Source organism: Canis lupus, chromosome 1 (assembly GCF_011100685.1).
Source record: "Canis lupus familiaris isolate Mischka breed German Shepherd chromosome 1, alternate assembly UU_Cfam_GSD_1.0, whole genome shotgun sequence".
Classification (NCBI taxonomy): Eukaryota; Metazoa; Chordata; class Mammalia; order Carnivora; family Canidae; genus Canis; species Canis lupus.
This window is the reverse complement of record NC_049222.1, coordinates 48,115,820-48,139,156: the sequence shown is the minus strand read 5'-3', so window position 1 is coordinate 48,139,156 and position 23,337 is coordinate 48,115,820. Positions and strand designations below refer to the sequence as shown.

At 37.4% G+C, this 23,337-nt stretch overlaps 1 protein-coding gene across 2 annotated transcripts in view; it reads left to right on the top strand.

The window, feature by feature from the left end:
• Positions 1-23,337, top strand: part of SERAC1 (serine active site containing 1) — a 51,348-nt gene that overhangs the window by 5,814 nt on the left and 22,197 nt on the right. For both annotated transcript variants that reach the window (XM_038526433.1, XM_038526434.1), the window contains 6 exons: positions 245-381; positions 1,567-1,656; positions 2,793-2,924; positions 5,026-5,147; positions 6,225-6,353; positions 22,319-22,432. In XM_038526433.1, the coding sequence (XP_038382361.1) occupies positions 245-381; positions 1,567-1,656; positions 2,793-2,924; positions 5,026-5,147; positions 6,225-6,353; positions 22,319-22,432 (724 nt within the window). The remainder of the gene's footprint in view (positions 1-244; positions 382-1,566; positions 1,657-2,792; positions 2,925-5,025; positions 5,148-6,224; positions 6,354-22,318; positions 22,433-23,337) is intronic.

Here is a 23,337-nt window from a genome sequence, read left to right as displayed (position 1 = left end):
TTTTTTGGAAAATTCTGCCTTTTAACCTTTTTTCACCATTTGTAGCAAATGTTAATTTCAATCTATAGGTTTAAGACCTCAACTATTGTGCAGATTGAGCCATTCAGTTTATGTGATACTTGGTAATCTAAGGAGCTCCATAATCAATGTAATTCTGTTATTATGTCATGTAAAAAAAAAAAAAGTGGCTCTTGTCTTACTGTTAGATCATGTATTTATGATGATTTTTTTGTTTCTTTTTAAGTGGTTCTTTATTTCTTACATATGAAATTCTGGCCCTGAAGAAGTCTTTGACATTAGATACTCAAGTAGTAGAAAGAGAAAAAATGAAGTCCTATATATATCTGCAAACAGTTTCTTTAGATAAAAGAGAGAATTATGGTAAGTTTATGGTAAAGTCATCCTACTTCTGTGAAAAATGGAAGCTAATTATTAAATTTTAAAATGAGTATTTAAAACATGATATTAACAAGGTAGGTTCAGCTAATTTTAAGAGTCAACAAATCCTGTGAGAACCAAGTTCCTAAAGAATCATTGAAGACCAAACTTTGGACTTCCATATTTAATTCAGTTTTGCGACTCTCCTGTAACCTAGTGATATGAAGACTAGCTGACTATTTTAGTCTAAACTTAGAATTCCACACTTTAGTGGAGGTCAATTTAGAGGCTGGCCCTCAATTTGGCGAGTATAAAAACATGATTTTGTCACTTAGCTTAGACATAGTTTTGCTTCAAGGGATTTATTCATGCCAACTAAAATCATGACATGGATTCATAAATCTGGATACCAACTTATTAACAGAGGGGAAAAAGTCTGTCATAGAGGCTGGAAAACCTGGTTTTACTAGTCGGAACATTCTTCTTCTCTGTGTTTAGGTCACAAGGAAACCTAATTAGTAACCAGACAGTTGCTTGATGAACATGAACTTTTAGAGCAGAGGCATATCTTTTCATCAAGGTATGGGTAGCGTGGTGAGTCACTACCTTTGACTTACAGCTGCCTGGTCCTACGTTGTTGGCCAAAATAACCTTCCCCTTGTTACTACATTATGTTATCTCAGTGGGACAGGTTCTACTCTTCCTTTTCTAAAAACAGCTGTGTATATCACCATCTGTCCTATTTATATTTACTGTCTTACCCGATGTGTTACAATTTCAATTACACAGATAATTTTTATAGTTTACAATTTATCCATTTGGCAAAGCTTCATCTCCATAGTAGGGCATCTCCAAATTTCAGTTTGAGAAGGGCTATTGTTGAGGGACAATTTCCTGAATGTAGCTAATTGTATGTTGCATATGAGGATTTTGTTAGTTTAACTTAGTGTTTTTGTTTTCGTTTAGTTTTTTACTCTTTTCCTGACTTGGAGAGCAATCTTACTTTGGGATCTAGAGCTCTGTGTTCACATAGTGGTTTTAATTGTTTTGATAGTGACACTAAAAGAAAAAAATGCGATTTTATATTTTTTGAAAAAATTAGAGTTTCTACATTTTTTTTCTCTAAAGTAGTGGAGGATAGCATTAAGAGTATATACTTGGTTTTATCTAAATTTGTAATCATTTTAGGAATCACCTACCAGGCAAGAAAAGAGCTTCACAAAGCAGTAAGAAACCTATTGGCAACATCAGCCAAGATACTGCGGGGCCCATTTGCTGGTATGTGTCAAATATTTAACGTAGAATCTTTATCAATAATCTGAAAGTCATTTCATGATCAGCTTCAGATCTTTTTTTCCCATTTCTTATACTGCCATTTATTATAGCTATGAAAATTGAATGATATTCTCTTGGGCTATATTTAATTCTGGGGTGATTTTAATTTTGATATCTTGGACAATTTTAGTTTTCTTCCCTCACTTTATGGATGTATTGTTGCTAGATAGCTGTGAATAAATATTGAGACTAAGTATACCCTTTTCTCTTGATGAGTGCTTTAAGATTTTAAATTTGTTAGAAAATCACTCCCATGCTTTCTCATAATGAGAATATCGCATCAATAATGTAGATTTTATAATCAAACAAATCAACAAGGTAGAGCTAGCTATGAAAGAGCTTACTTGATCGCTTTAAAAAGTTGACATAAAAAAAAAAAAGTTGACATCATAAAAAAGTAAGGTGAGAAAATTTTCAAGAATTAAAAGATACCAAAGAGACTTAATCAAATCCTGATTTTAAAGAACTACTCTGAAGGTATTTTTTGAACACTTGGAGAAATTTGAATATGAAGTTAGTCTTGATTTTTAGATGATATTAGGAGATTTTCATTAGTATTCTTGGGTGTTATAATGGCATTGTGAGTATATAGGAGAATGCAGGCTTATTCTTAGGAGAGGCAGATATGACTAAGAAAGGGTCAAATCTTATGTCTGCAACTTCCTTTCACGTGGTTTAGAAAAATACATGTACATACAGATTAAGTAAATATGGAAAAATAATAAAATTTATTAAATAGAATATAAACATATAAATGTATTATTCTTTTAATTTTTCCATATGTTCGATATTTTTCATAGTAAAAAAATTTTTAGGGAAAAAGCAACAACAAAAAAAGGACCATGTTGTGAAAGCAACATAGTACATAAAACAAAAGCATATAATAACATACATAAAAAATATAGCAATATGACAGAACTAAGAACAAACCTGTCAGTCATTATCAATACCTGGAAATGGATTTCAGTCTCTTATTGTAGAAACTGATAAATTACTATCTTAAATAAGTAGGAGGATAATATGTTGCTTCAACTATTCACACTGTTTACGATGTCTTGTTCTTTTTTCTTTTTGCAAAGACACCTTTAGTACAGTTGATGTAGAGGATCATGAATGTGCTGTGTGGTTGCTCCTGAGGAAGAGCCAGTCGGGTGATAGAGCAGCACGATTGCAGGCTGTGCAGGAAATGTCAGAGACCCATCACTGGCAAGGTAATGAGGCCCTCCAAGAATCTGCTGCACTGCCAGCTCGCTTCTGATTTCTGATGTAAAGGGAAGGAAAGGAGGTGTCATGGAAGGAAAATAATTCAGGAAGTCTTAATATTAGAATTTTAAAAAGAAACTCCAGTGATATAGAAAGTAGAAAACCTACTGGCCTGGTAGCCAGATGTGTTTGGTAAGAACAGGCTCAAAAGTGAGGAAGATATATTTGTGTAACTTGCTACCAGAATAGAGTTTACTTTAGATAAACTCTTGGTGCTGATAGTTATAGCCTAATATTGTATTTTCATTTTCTTTTGGTTCCTATTTAACAAAATATATTGTAATTGCTTGCTGTACTGTATAGTGAGACTTGTTTTTACTTTGACAATCTACTTGGATATAATACTAATAATTAGTATTTGTGTGTATATTGTTTTTAAAGGAAGATTTAAAATATTTAATTGTATTTAAAAATCGCAAGTTCTGCACTAAAAGTACATGAACAGGAATTTAGATCTACTCTGATTATAGTACAGGGACTAAAGTATACTTTATTACTAAGATGACTATCTTATAAAAAGGGGTGAATAAGAAATATTTTCAGAGAAAAGTATCAGAATAAGATCTGTCTCCATACAAGTTGACTGGTGGCTATAATTATAAAAACATACATGTATTATATAACCTTTAAGCTTGCTTACTGTGAGTGAAGATGAATAAAAATCCTTAAAAAAAATCTACCTTCTGAAAAAAAATTTTAAAAAACTACCTTCTGGGTGCTGGGTGGCTCAGTTAAGCGTCTGCTTTCAGCCCAGGTCGTGATCTCAGGGTCCTGGGATTGAGCCCCGCATCAGACTCTCTGCTCAGTGGAGAGTCTGCTTCTCCCTCTGCACTTTCCTCCTGTTCATGTACCTGCTCACTCACTCTCTCTCAAAACAAACAAACAAACAAACAAACAAACAAAAAAACTGCCTTCCAGGACTCCATTTTGGAGTTACTATATGAGAAAAATCAGAGTTAGAGCCCAGGCATGTAGATTTGGGCAAAGTTCCCCATTTGATCTTTTTTTTTTTTTTTTTTTTTTTTAAAGATTTTGTTTATTCATGAGAGACAGGCAGAGACACAGGCAGAGGGAGAAGCAGGCTCCATACAGGTAGCCTGACGTGAGACTCGATCCCAGGTCTCTAGGATCACTCCCTGGGCTGAAGGCAGTGCTGAACTGCTGAGCCACCTGGGCTGCCCTCTCATTTTATCTTAAAGAACTCACTCAGGTTATGAACTGACATTATTAAAAATGATGTCTGCTTCAGTGGTTGCAGTTTTGTTTTTGATACATAGCTTAGTCTATTTGGGCTGCTATAACACAATACCATAGACTGGGTGGCTTATAAACAATAGAGATTTATTTCGTATAGTTCTATAGGCTAGGAATCCAAGATCATAGTGCTAGCAGACTTGGTGTCTTGTGAGGACCTGTTTCCTGGCTCATAGATGACTGGCTTTTCATTGTGTCCTCATGTAGCAGAGGGGCCATGGGATCCTCTGAGTCTCTGGGCAGTAATCCCAGTCATGGGGGCTCCCAAAGGTTCCCACCTCCACATATCATGACATTGAGAATTAGGTTTCAACATATGAATCTGGTGGTGGGAGGGAGACACAGTCATTCAAAGCAATACATAAAGGCTGGAATGGTTAAATTGTGAAGGCTAAAATAAAGTACCAGCATCTGGAACCTTAGATTATTCATGGACATCATGGGATGCAAAGTACTACACTATACTAGGGACAGTAGATCTCAGTGCGACATCGGGTTTCTTGAGTAGTGATCAAAACAGTTTTTAAACACTAGAATTATTACAAAGAAAAGGAAAAGTTAAATTGGTTTTGACCTATCAATTTTTACATTTGAAGTTCAGTTCTCCAAAAAGGTTAATTGGAGTGAGATATGCCTACATATATGTTGAGGAGGATTGTAAATGCAGTTGTAATTGTGGAAAGAGACTTGGGAAATTTTGAATCACAAACTTGTGGTTTAAAAATTAAATTGTTCATTTAATTCTTGAGATATCTGTAAGCTAATCTGGGCGCTGACAACATACTTTTACAATAGATTACCAGTATAGGATAATTGCTCAAGCCTGTGATCTGAGAACTCTTATTGGTTTGGCACGAAGCAAAGAGAGTGATCTTCGCTTTTTTCTCCCACCACCTCCTTTGCCATCCTTAAAAGAAGTAAGTAAATAAAAATAATCCAGTGAGTGAAAAATAGATTAATATATCATCTTCACTTTGGGTGTAAAGTAAATTTAGTTCAAAAAGCAGTCTGTTGGTTACTTTTCACAATCTGGTAAACTACATGTTAACCTGAAATTGTAGTTTCTATGCAAAGATTTCTTGATTTATCAGGAGATGTTGTTTCTCTGGTGTTATTTTCCCCTTTGGGGCATAGGGAGTCTCTATACACAAGAGGGTAACTTCATAGCCAGTCAACATCGAAGAATTTCTCCCTTGTTCTAATATTTTTTTCCCTTGTTCTAATATTGATGTAGTTTTTCTCAACCTCAACACTACTGACATGTTGAGCCAGATAATTCTTTGTTGTTGAAGGTTGTTCTGTACATTATAGGGTGCTTAGCAGCATCTCTATTTCTGCTCACTGGATGCTAGTAGCATCCCTTCAGTCATAACAACCGAAACTGTCTCCAGATATTGCTGAGTGTTTTCTGGGATGCAGAAAGGCCTGAGAGAGCTATTACATGTAGATATTAATGTGTCACTCTGCATAGGTTTTTATTAACCACTACACGTAGATATTAAAGTATTACTCCACATAGATGTTAATTACTAACCACTAATAGGTATTAGAGTATGCTTCTTAGGTACCTTTCCTAGAAAATGAAAATCTGAAAAATTGCAATGAATTATTGAAAAATAGAAAAGTGAATATGCTAGGTATAAATTATTAGAGAAAATCAGAAATGAGTTCTGGATTTTAGAAGCAAGATTTATTTAGAAAGAGTGTAGTCATTTTGAATCAGTAGCTAAACTTTTAGTAGGGCTTTCAGAATGAGGTAGCAGACACAGAAGAATTGTAAATGCAGTTGTAATTGTGAAACAATTACAGAACTCAAAATTAAGTGATTCTCTATATACCTGGGTGGGCAACAGTTTTCAAGACCAAAAGTACTAATTTATCTCTGCCCTCCTGTTTTGTCTTGTTTTGTTTTAAAGGCTTTGGTTCTTTGGGTGGTTTTGTTGTAGTCATTTGTTGAGCTTAATTATGAATAATATCTTTTCCTTTTATTCCAGGATTCTTCCATTGAAGAAGAGCTCAGACAGTTGCTGGCTTCTTTACCTCAAACGGAGCTTGATGAGTGTATCCAGTATTTTACGTCTTTGGCTCTGAGTGAAAGCAGTCAAAGTCTAGCTGCTCAGAAGGTTAGCTCATTTATTCTTTCAGTAAATATTTTGGAGTGCCTGCCCACCCTTTCTAGGATATTGTGCCAGGGCCTATCACTTAGAACCTTAGAATAGTCTTCCTTCTGAGAACAGAATAAACATGTTGACTCTTGGTTGTGTTCCAGGCATTGTTACGGACTATGTGGAGAGAGGTAAGTAAACAGAGTCATAGAGAGCCCTCACTCTGCTTAAGAAGTCACGTTAGGCACCATGGAGGTGACTCTGAAGTTACATCTTGAAGAATGAATAGATAGTAATTTACAAGGTTTTAAATATCACTATATGCTACTGATGCCTAAAGCAGTGTCTCTGATCTTACATTCTAACCCAAGCTCTAGATCTGAATATTCAGCCTCCGATGTGGTGTCTCTGCTTAGATCGGTAATCGTTGTCCCAGACTCAGCATGTTGAGCCCACCTCTCCCTCTGCTAAGTTCTTCTCCTTTAGTCTTTCCATCTGAGTAAATGGCACGGCATCTACCTACTTTCTTAAGCTAAAGGATAGGAATTCCTGTTGATTTCTTCCTTCTGCATTCAGCCAATCCACAGTTCCTGCAAGCTGTCCCTTCAGATACAGCTTGAGTCTGTTTGCCTCACTATCTGCACTGTAACCACTTCCCCAGCTGTTGTCATCTCTTTCTCATGCTGTCCTGTTCTTTCATCTCGGCTCTGTTCTTGCTGTCATTTAAAAAATAATTTTAAAGTCTCTTTCAGAGTCTTCAATTTCAGTTTATTGAGGTCTTAATTACTGTTTGGGGTGACATTGACTCTCAGATTGTGGGTTAACATGGGTGAAGTATTTTTACTGTGAGTTTGACTTTAGCCAAATGGATTGTTTTCTGTGGGAGTCCTGAGCACCTTGGATTGTAAATTGGTCCTTGCAGAGCAGTTTTTGTGTTTACTTCTGTTGGATACATCAGGAGTTTCACTCTTACTGGACTAGTTTGGTATTAATTCCCTAGTTTGGGATTTCTATGTCACATAGGGAGTATAAATTCAGATGTAAAGTTTGTGTAGTGGCAAATGGTGTGCAAACAAGGAGACTGAGCACAGATCAGAAGGGCACAGTTCAGCATGCTCAGCTTACGTGCCATCTTGTCAGAGCTCTCAAAGTGCTACTCAGGGTCTTTAACACCTTTGCAGTAAGACTCTCTTCACACATGAGAACCATCCTGATTGAGGAGTTTATGTTCTCTCCCCCTACATCCCCTTCTTCCACTGCTTTAGCTGTAGGCTGATTCACTAGATGTAAATAACTGGCATACATAGCAGAAGGCTTCATCTACGTGAATCAGAGCACAGTATCCTGAATGCAGCATCCGAAATTTACTCCAACTCCAGCCTGCCCGAGGGCGGTTACTGAAATCCATTATTTTTGCAGTATCATCTCAGCAAGTTTTTTGTCTTCATAAAATATCTGTCTCTAAGAGAAATTAAAACAAATTACTGTCACTATTACTACAACAACCATATAATCTACTCAGAGGAAAGTATTTTATCAGTAAAACAAATTATAGTAGCATATATTCTCTTGCCAATTTAATGATTTGTCTTTTTCTCATTTGAGCCAGGAGGGGACAAATTAACAACGTATCAGTAGATAATGACTTCTCTACTATACTTTATATAATTTCCCCATTTGGTCCATGCCTTGAAATCTCTCCAGTGACTTGTCATCATAATTTTCTTTTTGATGCTCAGAATGCCACTGCCTGGCCCACTAGAGCTCTTTGTTTCAGCTGACCTTATTGTCACTTTTAATTCAGTCCCCAAGGTGGCTACAAAAAATACCTTGTTTTCTGATGGTAAGATGTCTCTGGCCCTTCTTGAATCTTCCCACCTTCCAACATGAATTGGTTGCTCCTCAAAGGTGACCTGGTACTTCTTAGTGGAGAATAGTATTAGAGTCCAGGACCAAGGCCTCAGGGGTATACTCTGTATTGTTCTACATGAAGATAGACCCCTAGCAACCGAAGTAACAGAGCAGAGCAATTGTGTTTCTTAAATGTTCTTAAAAATCATGATATTTCCAGTTAAACTGTTTTCTTTTTTTAGAGTAACAGCTTTATTGAGCTACAATTCACATTTTATAAAATTTGCCATTTAAAAATGCATAATTTGGGCACCTGGGTGGCTCATTCGGTTAAGCATCTGCCTTCGGCTCAGGTCATGATCCTAGGGCCCTGGTATTCAGTCCCATATTGGGTTCCCTGTTTAGCAGGGAGTCTACTTCTCCCTCTACCCATCTCCTCACTCATACTCTCTCTTTCAAATAAATAAAATCTTAAAAAAATTAAAAAATAAATATGTATAATTTATTGGGTTTTTATATACTCAGAGACTTGTGCAACCATCACCATTAATTCCAGAACATTTTTGTCATCCCCAAAAGAAATTTGAACCCATTAGCAGTCGCTCTTTATTCCCCCTGCCCCAGTACTGGTGCCACTATTATATTCCCATTCTCTATGAATTAGCCTGTTCTGGATATTTCACATAAAGGGTACCATCTAATATGTTAGTAATATGTTACCTTTTGTGTCTGACTTTTGAAGGTTCATCCATGTTGTAGCATGTATTGGTACTTCTTTCCTTTTTATGGCCAGTAATATTCCAGTGTATGGATAGATGCCATTTTGTTTATCCATTCATCAGTTGATGGATATTTAGGTTGTTTCTACTTCTTGGCTATTATGAATAATACCGCTGTGAATATCTGAGTACAAGTTTTTGTGTGGGTATATGGTTTTAATTCTTTTGGATATGTACCTAGGAGTGGGTCATATGGTAACTCTGTGTTTAACTTTTTGAAGGGCTTCCAAAATATTTTCCACAGCAGCTGCACCATTTCACATTCCTACTAGCAACATATGAGGGTTTCAATTTCTCCACATACTTGCCAACACTTGTTACCCATCTTTTTTATTATGAGCCACCTCATTATGTATGAAGTAACATCTTCATTCTGGTTTTGATTTGCATTTTTCCTAATGACTAATGATGTTGAACACTCTTCTGTGTGCTTATTAGTTATTTATTTACCCTCTTTGAGAAGTGTCTTCAAATCCTTTGCCCATTTTTTAATTGGGTTACTTGTCTTATTATTATTGTAAAAATTTTTATATATTTTGGATATAAATTCCTTATCAGATAGATTATTTGCAAATATTTCTCCTATTCTGCAAGTTTTTTCACTTTTTGGATAGTGTCTTTTGTAGCACAAACATTTTTAATTGTGAAGTCCAGTGTATGCATTTTTTTCTTTTGTTGCTTGTCCTGCTGGTGTCCTGAAGACCATGCACCTGTCATTCTGAGTAATTTATCTATATCCTTCCCTTTTCACCTGGGAGCCAGAGAGTATAGCCTTACTTTCAGCAGGTCTTGTCCAACTTCTGATAGTTTCATCTTGGCCAGGACCAGATTGTTTATCAACAGAGCAGTGGGCACAGTGGGATGGAAATGCCTCCCTGTTCTCTGCCATAGGCATCCCACTGACTTCTGTACCCCCTGCTGTCACTCACTTACTTCTCTCCTTGTTCCAATGCCAGAGCTCCTGGCACCTGGCCTGATGTTTTTCTTTTTCAGTACAATCGATTTTCTTTTGCTTATTACTATTTAGTTGTCATCCCCCTAACTTTTATAGTGTTATATCATCTACAGCATTTTTAAACATTTTGCTAAGTCAAGCGAGAGAAAGTGGTTTAATAGACTATGCTACCTCTTTTCTGCCGAGAAGTCATGGCCTCAGCAGCTTAAAGAATATCTTAGTCTGCATGGACCCTGGGGGTTGTGTGTGTGTGTGTGTACATGTATGTGTGTTCATAATTAACATATACTATGTGTGCATGTTTTAACATTTACTACCTTGGAGAGGCTGTGGGTTTCCTGCCACCTGAGATGTCCCACACATCTCAGTTGGCTTATTTTTATTTATTTTTTAAGATTTTATTTATTTGAGAGAGAGGGAAAGGGAGCAGGGGGAGGAGCAGAGGGAGAAGAAGCAGACTCCCCACTGAGCAGGAAGCTCAGCTCAGAACTCCATCCCAGGACCCTGAGATCATGCATGACCTGAGCCAAAGGCAGATGCTTAACTGACTTGGACCACCCAGGTGCCCTCAGTTGGCTTATTCTCCTAAACATAGTGATGTCTGAAAAAGTAATTCATATGACCTTTTAATTGCATTGACTTGACATTATTCCAATTCAGTATATTTAGGTATCATAGATCATGGTGGAAATGATGAAACTGATTCTGACTCAAAACATCTCCATTCTACTGGGCAGACCACATACACACATAGATCTATCCTTTAAGCAGAAATTTCAGAAGGAAATTGTTTCTGGTACTTAAAAAAAAATGAATGCTTTGGCTTTAATGAAGTACTTTTGATTTTTCAGTTGGAAGATTCTTTTTTCACCATGACTTGACTCCCTGTCCTCTGAACACTTTTTTTAATTTTTTTATTTTTATTTTTTCAAGAGAATAGTAAATCGTTTATTGATTACACATGATAATGGACAATACACAAGCTTTAATCCCATCTATAATTTTATCTGATACCATAGTTCAATTTAGATATATTGCATAGGATGTACCAACAATCATAATAACCAAATAAACTCCAGGACTTTGCTTGGGTGACCCTTTTAATGGTGAACTCCAGGTCACAACACATTAACTGTCAGTTCAACCATACCAAGGTTTGTGGAGACAATGGCTTCTGTGCCCAAGCAGGTTGCAAATAAATTTCGAGTGGAACCTGGCATCACCCTGAAGGAATTCTAACTTCACACTGTTGGGGTAGTTTACCAAGATGGCTTCAGAGTAGACTAACTTTACACAGCACATTTAAAAAAAGACACATTTATTCAGCGTCATGATCAGACTATTACATTTAGCAATCAACAGCATGGGTGCAAAAAAAAATCTACATTAAAACCCTTTGTTGGAATGCTTTACACTTTCCACAGAACAGAAACTAAAATAACCTGTTATACAATTAGACACAAATACAGTCCTCGAGTTTTTTGCCCATACACATGAGTATTGTCTAAAACATGTCTTCTTTGTAGTAGCTAGGCCCTGCCACCACTGTGCTTGGCTGAGTTCACAAATCTGTTGTAACCTGTAGCTTCCCTGTCACTTCTCTGGCTCTCCTCTCCTGCTAAGCTTTGTTTCCTGGCAGTAATTAAAACCTTCTGCCACTGCCATAGCTGCTGCTGCTGCTGGAACCGCCATAATCACCTTGGTTTCATGGTTTGGCAAAGTATTGGCCTCCACCACCATAGGGGCCAGAGCTTCTGCCTCCAAAATTTTCTCCTTTCATGGGTCCAAAATTTGAGGATTGATTGTTGTAATTGCCAAAATCGTTATAGCTTCCACCACCTCCAAAGTTGCTTCCGTCATTACCAAATCCGTTATAGCCATCCCCACTGCCACCGTATCCACCACCACCTCGACTGCCACCGAAGCCACCTCGACCACTGAAGTTCCCTCCACGACCAAAGTTGTCATTCCCACCAAAACCACCTCCACGACCACCACCAAAGTTTCCAGAACCACTTCGGCCTCTTTGGCTGGACGAAGCACTAGCCATCTCTTACTTCGATAGGGCTTTCCTTACTTCACAGTTGTGGCCATTCACAGTATGGTATTTTTGAATGACAATCTTGTCTACAGAGTCGTGGTCATCAAAGGTCACAAAAGCGAAACCTCTCTTTTTGCCACTGCCTCGGTCAGTCATGATCTCAATCACTTCAATTTTCCCATACTGTTCAAAATAATCTCTTAGATGAACACTTTTTAAAAAAAAGATTTTATTTATTCATGAGAAAAGAGAGAGAGAGAGAGACACAGGCAGAGGGAGAAGCAGGCTCCATGCAGGGAGCCTGACGTGGGACTCGATCCTGGAACTCCAGGACCATGCCCTGGGCCAAAGGCAGGTGCTAAACTGCTGAGCCACCCAGGGATCCCCTGAACACTTTTAAAAAAGTTTTTATTTAAATTCCAGTTAGTTATTATACAGTATAATATTAGTTTCAGGTGTAAAATATAGTGATTCAGCACTTCCATGCATCACCCAGTGCTCATTATGAGTGCACTCCTTAATCCCCATCACCTATTTCCTGCAACCCCACCTCCCACCTTCCCTATGGTAACCATCAGTGTGTGCTCTAGAATTAAGAGTCTATTTCTTAGTTTACCTCTCTTTTTTTCTTTCCCTTTGTTTATTTTGTTTCTTAAATTCTATTTATGAGTGAGATCATATACTATTTGTCTTTCTCTGACTTATTTTGCTTAGCATTATACTCTCTAGCTCCATTTACATAGTTGCAAATGGCAAGATCTCATATTTTTTTAAAGATTTTATTTATTCACGAAAGACACAGAGAGAAGCAGAGACATAGGCAGAAGCAGGCTGCCTTTGGGGAGCCCGATGCAGGACTCAATCCCAGGACCCTGTGATCACAACCTGAGCTAAAGGCAGATGCTCAACCACTGAGCCACCCAGGTGCCCCGAGATCTCATCCTTTTGGAAGGCTGAATAATATTCGTGTCTACAGCCCACATTTTTTTTATTCATCAGTTGATGGACACGTGAGCTGTTCCATAGTTTGGCTATTGTAGTTAAGGCTGCTGTAAACATTGAGGTACATATATCCCTTTGAATTAGTATTTTGTATTCTTTGGGTAAATGCCTAGTGCAATTGCTAGATCATAGAATAGTTCTAGCTTTAACTTTTTGAGGAGCCGCCTATATACTGTTCTCCAGAGTAGCTGCACCAGTTTGCATTCCCAGTAACAGTGCAGGAGGGTTCCCCTTTCTCTCCATCCTCTCCAACACCTGTTTCTTGTGTTGTTGATTTTGGCCCCTTTGACAGGTGTGAGGTGATACCTCATTGTAGTTTTGAGTTACATTTCCCTGATGAGTGATATTGAGCATGTTTTCATGAATCTGTTGGCCATTTGTATGTATTCTTTGGGAAAATGTCTATTCATGTTTTTTGCCCATTTTAATTGGATTATTTCTTTTTTAGGTGTTGAGTTTCATAAGTCTTTATATTTTGGATAGTAGCCCTTTATCAGATATATCATTTGCAAATATCTTCTCCTGTTTTGTAGGTTGCCTTTTAGTTTTGTTGATTGTTTCCTTTGCTGTGCAGAAGGTTTTTATTTTGATGAAGTCCCAATAGTTTATTTTTGCTTTTGTTTGCCTTGCCTCAGCAGACATATAGTAAGAAGTTGTTATGGCCAGTGTCAGAGTTACTGCCTGTGTTCTGCTTTAGAATCTTAATGGTTTCATGTCTTACATCTAGTTCTTTTAACCTATTTTGAATTTATTTTTGTTTGTGGTATAAGAAAGTAGCCTAGTTTCATTCTTTTGCATGTTGCTCTCCCCAACACCATTTGTTGAAGAGACTCTTTCCCGTTGGATATTCTTTTTTGCTTTATTGAAGATTAATGATTATATAGTTGTGGGTTCATTTTTGGGTTTTCTATTCTGATCCATTGATCTATGTATTTATTTTTTGTGCCAGTACCATACTGTCTAGATCACTGTACAGCTTTATAATATAACTTGAAATCCAGAATTGTATTCCCTTTGGCTTTGCTTTTCTTTTTTCAAGGTTGCTTTGGCTACTTGAAGGTCTTTTGTCATTCCATACAAATTTTAGGATTGTTTGTTCTAGCTCTGTGAGAAATGCTGTTGGTATTTTGATAGGGATTGCAGTAAGTGTGTAGATCACTTTGGGTAATATAGACATTTTAACAACATTTGTTCTTCTAATCCTTAGGCATGGAATGTCTTTTCATTTCTTTATGTCCTCTTCACAGTTTCTTTCATTAGTGTTTTATAGTTTTCAGAGTATAGGTCTTTCACCTCTTTAGTTAGGTTTATTCAGCAAGGAAGAAGTAGAACTTTCACTATTTGCAAATGACATTGATATTCTATATGGAAAACCCAAAATTCTCCACCAAAAAAATTGCTAGAACTGATACATGAATTCATTAAAGTTGCAGGATGCAAAATCAATGCATAGAAAAATCTGTTGCATTTCTATTCACAATAATGAAGTAGAAGAAAGAGAAATTAAAGAGTCAATCCCATTTACAGTAATACTAAAACCAGTAAGATACCTGGGAATAAACCTAACCAAGGAGATGAATGCTTTAAAAAACAAACAAACAAAAAGGGGATGCCTGGGTGTTTCAGTGGTTGAGTGTCTGCCTTTGGCCCAGGGCGTGATCCTGGAGTCCCAGGATTGAGTCCCACATTGGGCTTCCTGCATAGAGCCTGCTTCTCCTTCTACCTATGTCTCTGCCTCTCTCTCTGTGTCTTTCATGAATACATAGATAAAATCTAAAAAAAAAAAAAAAAAAAAAACAGAATAAAACAAAAAGTAGCACATCTTTAACATTAAAGAAAAAAAACATTTAGTTTCAGTTCTGAGGCCCCATCTCATCAGACAATAAGCAACTCCATCTTAGTTGTTCTTGTTCTCATCTCCCCACCCTCACCTCTTTTCCCCTCTCCTGCTATTTAGTCAGGCTTCTCAGATTTTTTACTTACCAAGAAGTTGGGAGTGAAGAGATAGGAGGGGTGTCCTTCTGGTTTTTAGAGATCTGCCAAAGCTGCCTTGTGACAGTCTCTGGGCACCATTCAAGAGGCAATATGCTGCTTCTTTACAAAACTACCTGCTCAGGAGGTTACTTAGCCTCAGCAGATAATCTACACAGCTGTTTGGTTTTAGAGCAGGGCTTCTTAACCTTTGTATACCATGGACCCCCTTTGATGTTTAGTAAAGTCTGTGAACTCATTTCTAGATGCATAAAACACAATACATAGGATTACAAAGGAAACCAATTATAGTGAAATACTGTTATCAAAAATAATTTTTGTGGTATAATACATACGGTTCTTATTAATGCATTAAATAATACATTTAAAAAGGAAAGTTAGAGTTTCTTTTAAAATATTTTAACTTATTTTGAAATAATTTTAAACTTCAAGAATTGCAGAAGTAATACACTTCCCTAAGATTCACCAGTTATTAAAATTTTGTCCCATTGTTTTCTGATCTCCCACTTACTCCCCGTCTCTATAGATATATTTTATATGTCTCTTACACACATTTACTATTTTCCTCCATGAACCATTTCAGAGTCGGATGTAGAAATGACATCTTATTAACTCTAAAGACTTAAGTGTGTATTTCCTGACAACATGGACATTCTGAGCTATGACCACAGTACAGGTATCAAACTCAGAAAATTAACATTGGTAGACTACTGTTATCTAATATAGACTCCATGTTTGAATTTTGCCAAGTATTCCAGTAATTCTTTTATGGCAGCTTATTGTTTTGTTTTTGTTTGTTTATTTTTTTTTTTTTTAAGATTTTATTTGTTTATTCACAAGAGACACAGGCAAAGGGAGAAGCAGACTCCATGCAGGGAGCCCGATGCAGGACTCAATCAGGGACCCCAAGATTACACCTTGGGCTGAAGGCAGCGCTAAACTGCGGAACCATCTGGGCTGCCCCGCTTGTTTTTTTTTGTGGGGTTTTTTGTTTTTTTGTAAATCTGATCCAGGTCTAGGAAGAAACCCTTGGATTTGGTGGTCATTGCATTTGGTTTTATCTAGAACAATGCTTCAGCTTTTCTCAACCTTCATGTCATTAACATTTTTGAAGAATACAGAGTAGCAGTTTGCAGAATGTCTTTAGTTTAGTTTATCTCATGTGTCCTCAGGATTAGATTCAGCTTTCGCATTTATCACATGAACACAAAGTAGGTGATTTATGTCCTTCCCAGTGTGCTGCATCCAGAAGCACATGATGCCAGTTGGTCCCCTTATTGCTGATGCTAACTTGCCAGGTTTCTCTGTTTTGTTTTGTTTTTTAAAGATTTTATTTATTTATTTGACAGAGAGCACGCCCAAGGAGGGGGAGCAGCAGGCAGAGGGAGAGGGAGAAGTAGGCCCCTCAGACCAGGGAGCCCAATGTGGGACTTGATCCCAGGACCCCAGGATCATGACCTGTGCTGAAGGCAGATGCTTAACCCACGAAGCCACCCAGGTGCCCCCTTTTCTCTGCTTTAACGTTAATATGTTTTGTTTGTAATGATTATAGGATCTGAGGGAGGAGGGGATGTTTGAGACTGTTAGGCTGTCCTCTTCAAACTGTCAGCCAATAGTTTCAGTATCCTTCAAATGAATTGTGCCTGATAATGGTTATTCTTGGATGGTTGCAAAATGGTGATCTCTCACCCTCAACTCTGATACTCCCTCTTTACTTCTATATACTGTTAAGGAAAAACTTTCCTTCTTCCTTCCTTCCTTCCTTCCTACCTGATCCATGGACTAGGGGCTCATGGATTATTGTTTTATTCCCTAGATTATAACCAGTACTACTGTTATTCATAGTGTCTTCAGATTTGGTGTGGGAACCCCTTCAGGTTGCCTCTCATGTGTTTTGGAGTTGTCTCCATTATTTTTTGAGTACCTCCTTATTTTCTGGCATTAGAAAATGTTCCATGCTCATCTTAAACTTTCTCTGCTCCAGCTCTGGTGTCAGCTGAATCTTTAGGAAGCCCTGGTTCCTCCTAGGACCAGTGGTTGTTAGAAACCAACTTTTGGGTATAAGCTTGCTCTTTGCTACTGGTGTTGCTCTTAGACCTTTTCAGTGGACAGTTGGGGAAATTTTCAGTTTTGTACGGATCAATTCAAAGTGTAAATTAGGCTTTTTAAAGAAATCAGTGTGCATGCTGTTGTGGCTTGGCTGAATAAGAGTGCTAAACTGATGACTAGTCTGTCCATGTATGGGTCTCAAATAACTGCTGGTGAGTGGACACTGGATAGCAGTGTCAATTCTGGGCCACCAGTACCAGGACCACCAGCAGTAGGTCTTCAAAGGAATAATGATCCTAATGTTATTTTCAAAAAGCTGCAGCAAATGAGATGTGATAGGAAAATATCTGCACTTTCTATTGTTGTGCCCAAGATTGCGAATCCGAGAAACCACCAAGGAGCCAACACCGATGCAAACACACGAGGGTTTATTTACAAGCTCGAGCTTGGGTCCAAGTATACCTGACACAGTGGAGCAGGGACTTGGACCCCGAGACTAAGAGGCGTAGCAGCTTTATAGGGGCCAGTGGCCCATGGGATACACAGAAAGTTGCACAGTCATGTCGGTCCACACGCAGGTGGCCAATTGAATTACATTTTACTCTATAGTATCCATTTGAGCTGGCCTATTACTTTGGTCAGAATTGGCAAGCAGTTTTGGTGGGCACAAAGCAGGGTTACGTTGTTATGAGCCGATTTCCAATTAGGGTGTGCCCAGCAGTTTGACTAGGGTGGGGCAGCGCCTTAAGCAATAAGCAGGTCATGTGGGGGTCATACAGGAGGTGGCAGGTGTAGCACAAAATGGAGTTAGTCCTGCTCTGCTTGTCCAGGGGTAGGGGATTTTTGTTAAATTTCCTGGGTCCCACATCTATACTGATAGAGTTACATAGATTGCTACTGTTACTATGGTTTATTGTCTGTGTTTATAATTGAAAGCAATGCAGAATTTCTGTTAGATGTCAGGAAGATAAAGACGTAACATTTTCTCATCAAGTATATGCCCTCTGTAACCTGAATTCTGTCTACTTCAGGCATTTAAAGATGACCCTGGATTGGCAATTCCTGTTTTAGAATGAACACTGTTTCTGAGCCCAGTTGGTTTGCACAAATTGCAGAGTTCTGAGGTTGTAAGTTTTTCATATAGAAATACCAGAGATTTACACAAATTTTAAAACAAAGGGACCTGCAATTAGAAGCAGTATTGGGCAGCCCGGGTGGCTCAGCAGTTTAGCACCACCTTCAGCCCAGGGCATGTGATCCAGGAGACCAGGTATCAAGTCCCATGTCGAGCTCCCTGCATGGAGCCTGCTTCTCCCTCTGCCTGTGTCTCTGCCCCTCTCTCTCTCTCTCTCTCTGTCTCATGAAAAAATAAATAAAATCTTAAAAAAAAAAAAAAAAAGCAGTATCAAAACTCTCTGTACCCCCTGCTCCCCACCCACCCTGGCATGATCTGCCTTCCCTCCTCTTGTTCCTTCTGTCATTGGGATAACTGGGTTAGAAAGAGCAAAATCACTTTCTAGCTTTGTGAGTGACCCTTGGCCTGCCACCATCCCAGATGTTACCATCAAGATCATTCCTTCTTTGGTGTCAGGATCCAGCTTTCAGTCTCTATTACCATCTAGATGCTTCCAATCAGTCAGCTTGTCCCTAGTTTCTACCTTTCTTAGAGGACCTCAGGTGTCTGTGACCCTGCAGAACATTTGAAAATTTTAGATTGTGCTTTATTTTTCATCTAACATGACAAGCTGCCTGGAGTCAAGGAAACAGTTGATATAGTGCATTGAAATGATTTCCCATCACAAAGCTTTTGTGGTCTTGGCTTAAGGACAGTCCAGCTAAAATTCTGCCATTTTAGTATTATCATTTGCCCCTGTAGTTTCAGAGTCTCTGAAATCGCTTTAACCATTAGGGTCTGAAGTCCTTGCATCAAGACACTTCTAACACTGATCTGGATAAGCATAGCAATGATTATGATTGAGAGAAAGACACTGACTTGGTTTAAGGATGGGAGATTTTTTTAATGACAGAGGGTTTGGAAAACTACAAAGATGTTTACACAAAACAGGAAACTGTGAAGCTTGCTTTCACATGGTTGGACAGGTTTCCATGCTCCTGCAGTTCTCCATGATGCACAGCTGTGCATTGATTCTTTGTTGGAATGAACCCATTATTGTCATCTGCAAACTCCCCACACCTACCCTCCCCTCAACTTTGGTTGTGAATAAATCTGCTCATCAGTGTAAGTAACAGAGAAAGCAAACAGCTTATTTCTAAGTGTTTCTAGAAGAGCAGATAATAATTTTCAGATGTCACATTCCTTAGCAGCCCTTGGCTTCAGCTTACCTGAATCTGTATCTTCGCTGCTTTTCTGAGTATCCCCTCCCTCATGCTCACTATGCTCCAGCCATAGTGAACTTGCTAAGTATTTATCTACTCATGTTCTCCATTCCTTGAACTTGCTAAGTATTTATCTACTCATGTTCTCTCTGCCTGGGATTCTCTGCTACTAACTTGTCATATAGCTGCCTCTTCATCCTTCATCTCTCAGTTTGTCAACTCCTCATAGAGACCTTCCTCTTTATCTCAAATGTTTATTGCATTTATTGCCCTTTATGGCATTTATCCCATTGTGTAATTATGCTATGTATTTATTTGTTTGATTACTTAATCTTCTCTCTTCAGTAGTCTATAATAATCTCCACAGTACCAAATACAGCCTCCCACACAATATGTTCTCAATAAATATTTATGGAATAATGAATGAATGAATTATGACATTGTTACAAGAACCAGCTGCGCACAAACTTACACATACTAAGTAATAACTGGCATATTTCTATTATGAATTAAAGTATTTTTGTATCACAGACAAAAATGGAAGTAACTCTACAGATATTATTTAATTGGAGTCTAGGTTATATGGTAGGAAAATATCCATTAGGTACTAAGTAATTTGACTGTTATAAACTTGTTGAGATGCATTTGAAAAATATCACATAAATCCACAGTAATGTTATGTCTCATTGGGTATCATAATAAAAAATTTTTACATAAAATGCTTTGTTACACATATGATTAGTATATAATATGGATATAAATTCTTCAGTAACTTTATTAGTTGATTTTTTATTTTATGCATTATTATTATTATTGCCTTTTAATTTTTATACCTTACCTTTATTACTGTTTTTAACATTATCATTCTTTCTTCCTTTTCCTCTGCATTTCTCTAAGCCTTAAGAAATTGTTTTTTAGTTGCACATATGGAATTTGATGCGTGGCGTTTCTTAAATTTTTACAAATTTATGTAACCTTGCTCTATCTTAATCTAGTGATAAAACAGTAAGCTATGTATGTTTATTTTCATGTTACAAATTAGAATATGATCTATATGACTACACCATGAGTTCATACCTTTTATTCATTCCTTTTTGCTTGTGCTTTTTACTACCACACAATTTGCCAGTTCATAAATAGCTTAGAAGCTTTGCCAATGAGGTTGGATTTGGAACTGTATTCTTATATCCTACTTAGGAAATTATCAAGAAAAACACAAAATCCTAGGTAATTTTTTTCCTCCTTCCTTTTATTTTCTTGGAGCATTTAGCTTAGAAATAGGTCAGATGATTTGAGGGTGTAAAGTAAGAGGGATTTGGGGAAGGTAGGTTGTGGTGGGAGATCTTTAAGAAAAGTTCCCCATCCCCCAGAGCCCACCAGTTCACTGTTTGCCCTTATTCCCTACTAGAGGAGAGCGTGACTCTCAATGAGTTAGGCCCTTCCCAGCCCTCTATTTAAAGGGCGTAAATGTTTAAGATCTAAGCATGCTTAAACTTGGATAAACAGAATGTTACATCAGAGAGGATAGTATGAGTAAATATTACAGAATGGCCAAACATTTTGAATGTTTACTAGGTTCATTGAACAGTGGGTCCTGTAAGTTAACTCAAAATGCAGAAACTTTTGGATTGTATTTCCTATAGGAAACAGTGGGCTTTCTAGACACATTTTTGAAAAACATTACTTTGTAGTTGAGCTGTTTTGCCAGCAGGTGGCCTGTATACACACAGTTGTGCCCCTCATTTAAATACGAAGTGCTTTAAAGTAGATACAATAATAAGTCTTCCCTCCATCCCTTTCATGTCCCCCACCCAGCACGCGCGGGCACACATACACACATACACACTCATGTAATTTTTCATATTCTTACACAAATGGTAGCATACAATACATTCTTCTGCCCCTTTTTCTCACTTAAGGGTTCATCTTGGAGATTCATGTATATCAAAATATGAGGAGACTCAAAGATTTTATGTTCATAGAGCATTCCATTGTACAGTGGTCCCATCATTACTTAACCAGCCTCCTGTTGATGGCAGTAGGTAGTTTCAGTCTTTTGTGCTTAACAACAATGCTGCAATGAACAAAGCTGAACCTGTATCACTTTGCCTGTGCGTGTCTCTATGGATTGTTGAAGGGCACGGAGGCTTGCAGTGTCCCTGATTTGTCCTTCACAGAAGTAGCAGAGCAATAGGAGTGCCTGCTTCCGTACCCTTCTGATAGATGAGAGCTGTGTTTTCTCATATAGTTTACTGTGCATGCCTCTCATTAGGAATACTGTTGAGCATTGTGTCATAGATTCCCTTTTCTAGGAACTTTCTATTTATGACTGTTGTTCTTTTTTCCATAGCATCGTTGGTATTTTTGTCAATGATTTGTAGGGGATTTTTGTATACTTAGTGACATTACCATTTGATCTGTGATTAAGAGTTGAAATTTTCTTTTCCCAGTTTATTCTTATATTTTACTATTATAGCTAGTTCACATTGCCATACTGTCTCATGCTGTTCTTAGCTCTTCTGTTTATTCTTCCATATGAACTTGAATTTCAGGGTTAGGAAGAATTAAAAGCTCTCTGATCATTGTTATCAGTTATCTTCATTTAAAATTTTTCCATTAATGCCTTTTCTCTTTATTATTTTGATTAATAGACTTCAAATAGACTCCACTAGTATCATCTGACAGTAGAACATTATGGTCAACACTGGGCTTTTCTTACTTGATAAAGAATTGTGTGTTAGTCTTCATACTTTCAGAGAAGAGGATACAGAGGAAAGAAGTAAGAAAGACATAAAGATAGCCTCTTCTAGAAATGATTCCTTATGTTTTCTGTTCTAGTAAGCAACAATTTGCATAACTAGTTCTCTTTCAGCTTCCAAAATATGTTGTGTATATAGCTCAAGGATTTTTTTTTTTTTTTTTGTCAAACAAAAAATAAGAGTCACTCTTTTCAGTAAACATTTTAATTATCTTTCAGGGTGGCTTATGGTGTTTTGGAGGAAATGGACTTCCTTATGCTGAAAGTTTTGGAGAAGTTCCTTCAGCTACAGTGGAAATGTTCTGCTTAGAAGCTTTGGTAAAACATTCTGAGGTAACTTACGTTTTCAGAATGTAGTTTAGTTTTTATGATCATAATGAAAAAATTGTACATGTTGGTTCATTCAAGGGAAGTAATCCTCATTTTTTGTAAAAGAAAAAAAGCTTTTTGCTTGTTTTAAAATTTCTGCTTTTTCCCCCATTTAATTATTAGAATTGATAGTCATGATATAGCACAATACATATTTGATAATTTTGCCAAGTATTTCTAAAAATGTATTTAATCTTACTTGGACATAAAAAAGCAATCCATTGTCTCAATATGGCATTGACCTTTGAATTATACTTTTACTGCCCTTCTCAGATCATTTTTACAAATATTACCAAGTAGTTAATTTTCAGTAAAACATCTGCCAGAAATGTAGCAATATAGAAAAGAAGTAAATTCGGTGACCATACTCTTGAATTTTAACCAGCACAAGTATTAGTGGTTTTTAATTTTTTTGGCACTTATGACAACTTTCCTTTCATGATCATAGTTTGATTTTATTTATTTGTTTAAGATTTTATTTGAGAGAGAGAGAGGTGGGGAGATGGGGCAGAGGGAGAGAAAGACTCTCAAGCAGACTCCATGGTAAGAGCAGAGCTTGACACAAGGCTCGAACTCATGACCCTGAGATCCTGACCTGAACTGAAATCGAGAGTCAGATGCCCAACCAGCTGAGCCATCCAGGTGCCCCCTGGTGACTTTTTGATTTTAAAAAGAAAAAAGCAACAAACTTTTTGGTGCTCAAACATGAATGTATAAAAATCACTCAGGAAGTATACTTTAAAGTACATATTTCCTGATCACCTCTAACAGTTTTAATTTAGTAGATGTGGGCTTTTGTCCAGAAATTTGCATTTGTAATAGGCATTCTTGGTGAGGCTGTTGGAAGTGGTTCATCCCACATCATGAGA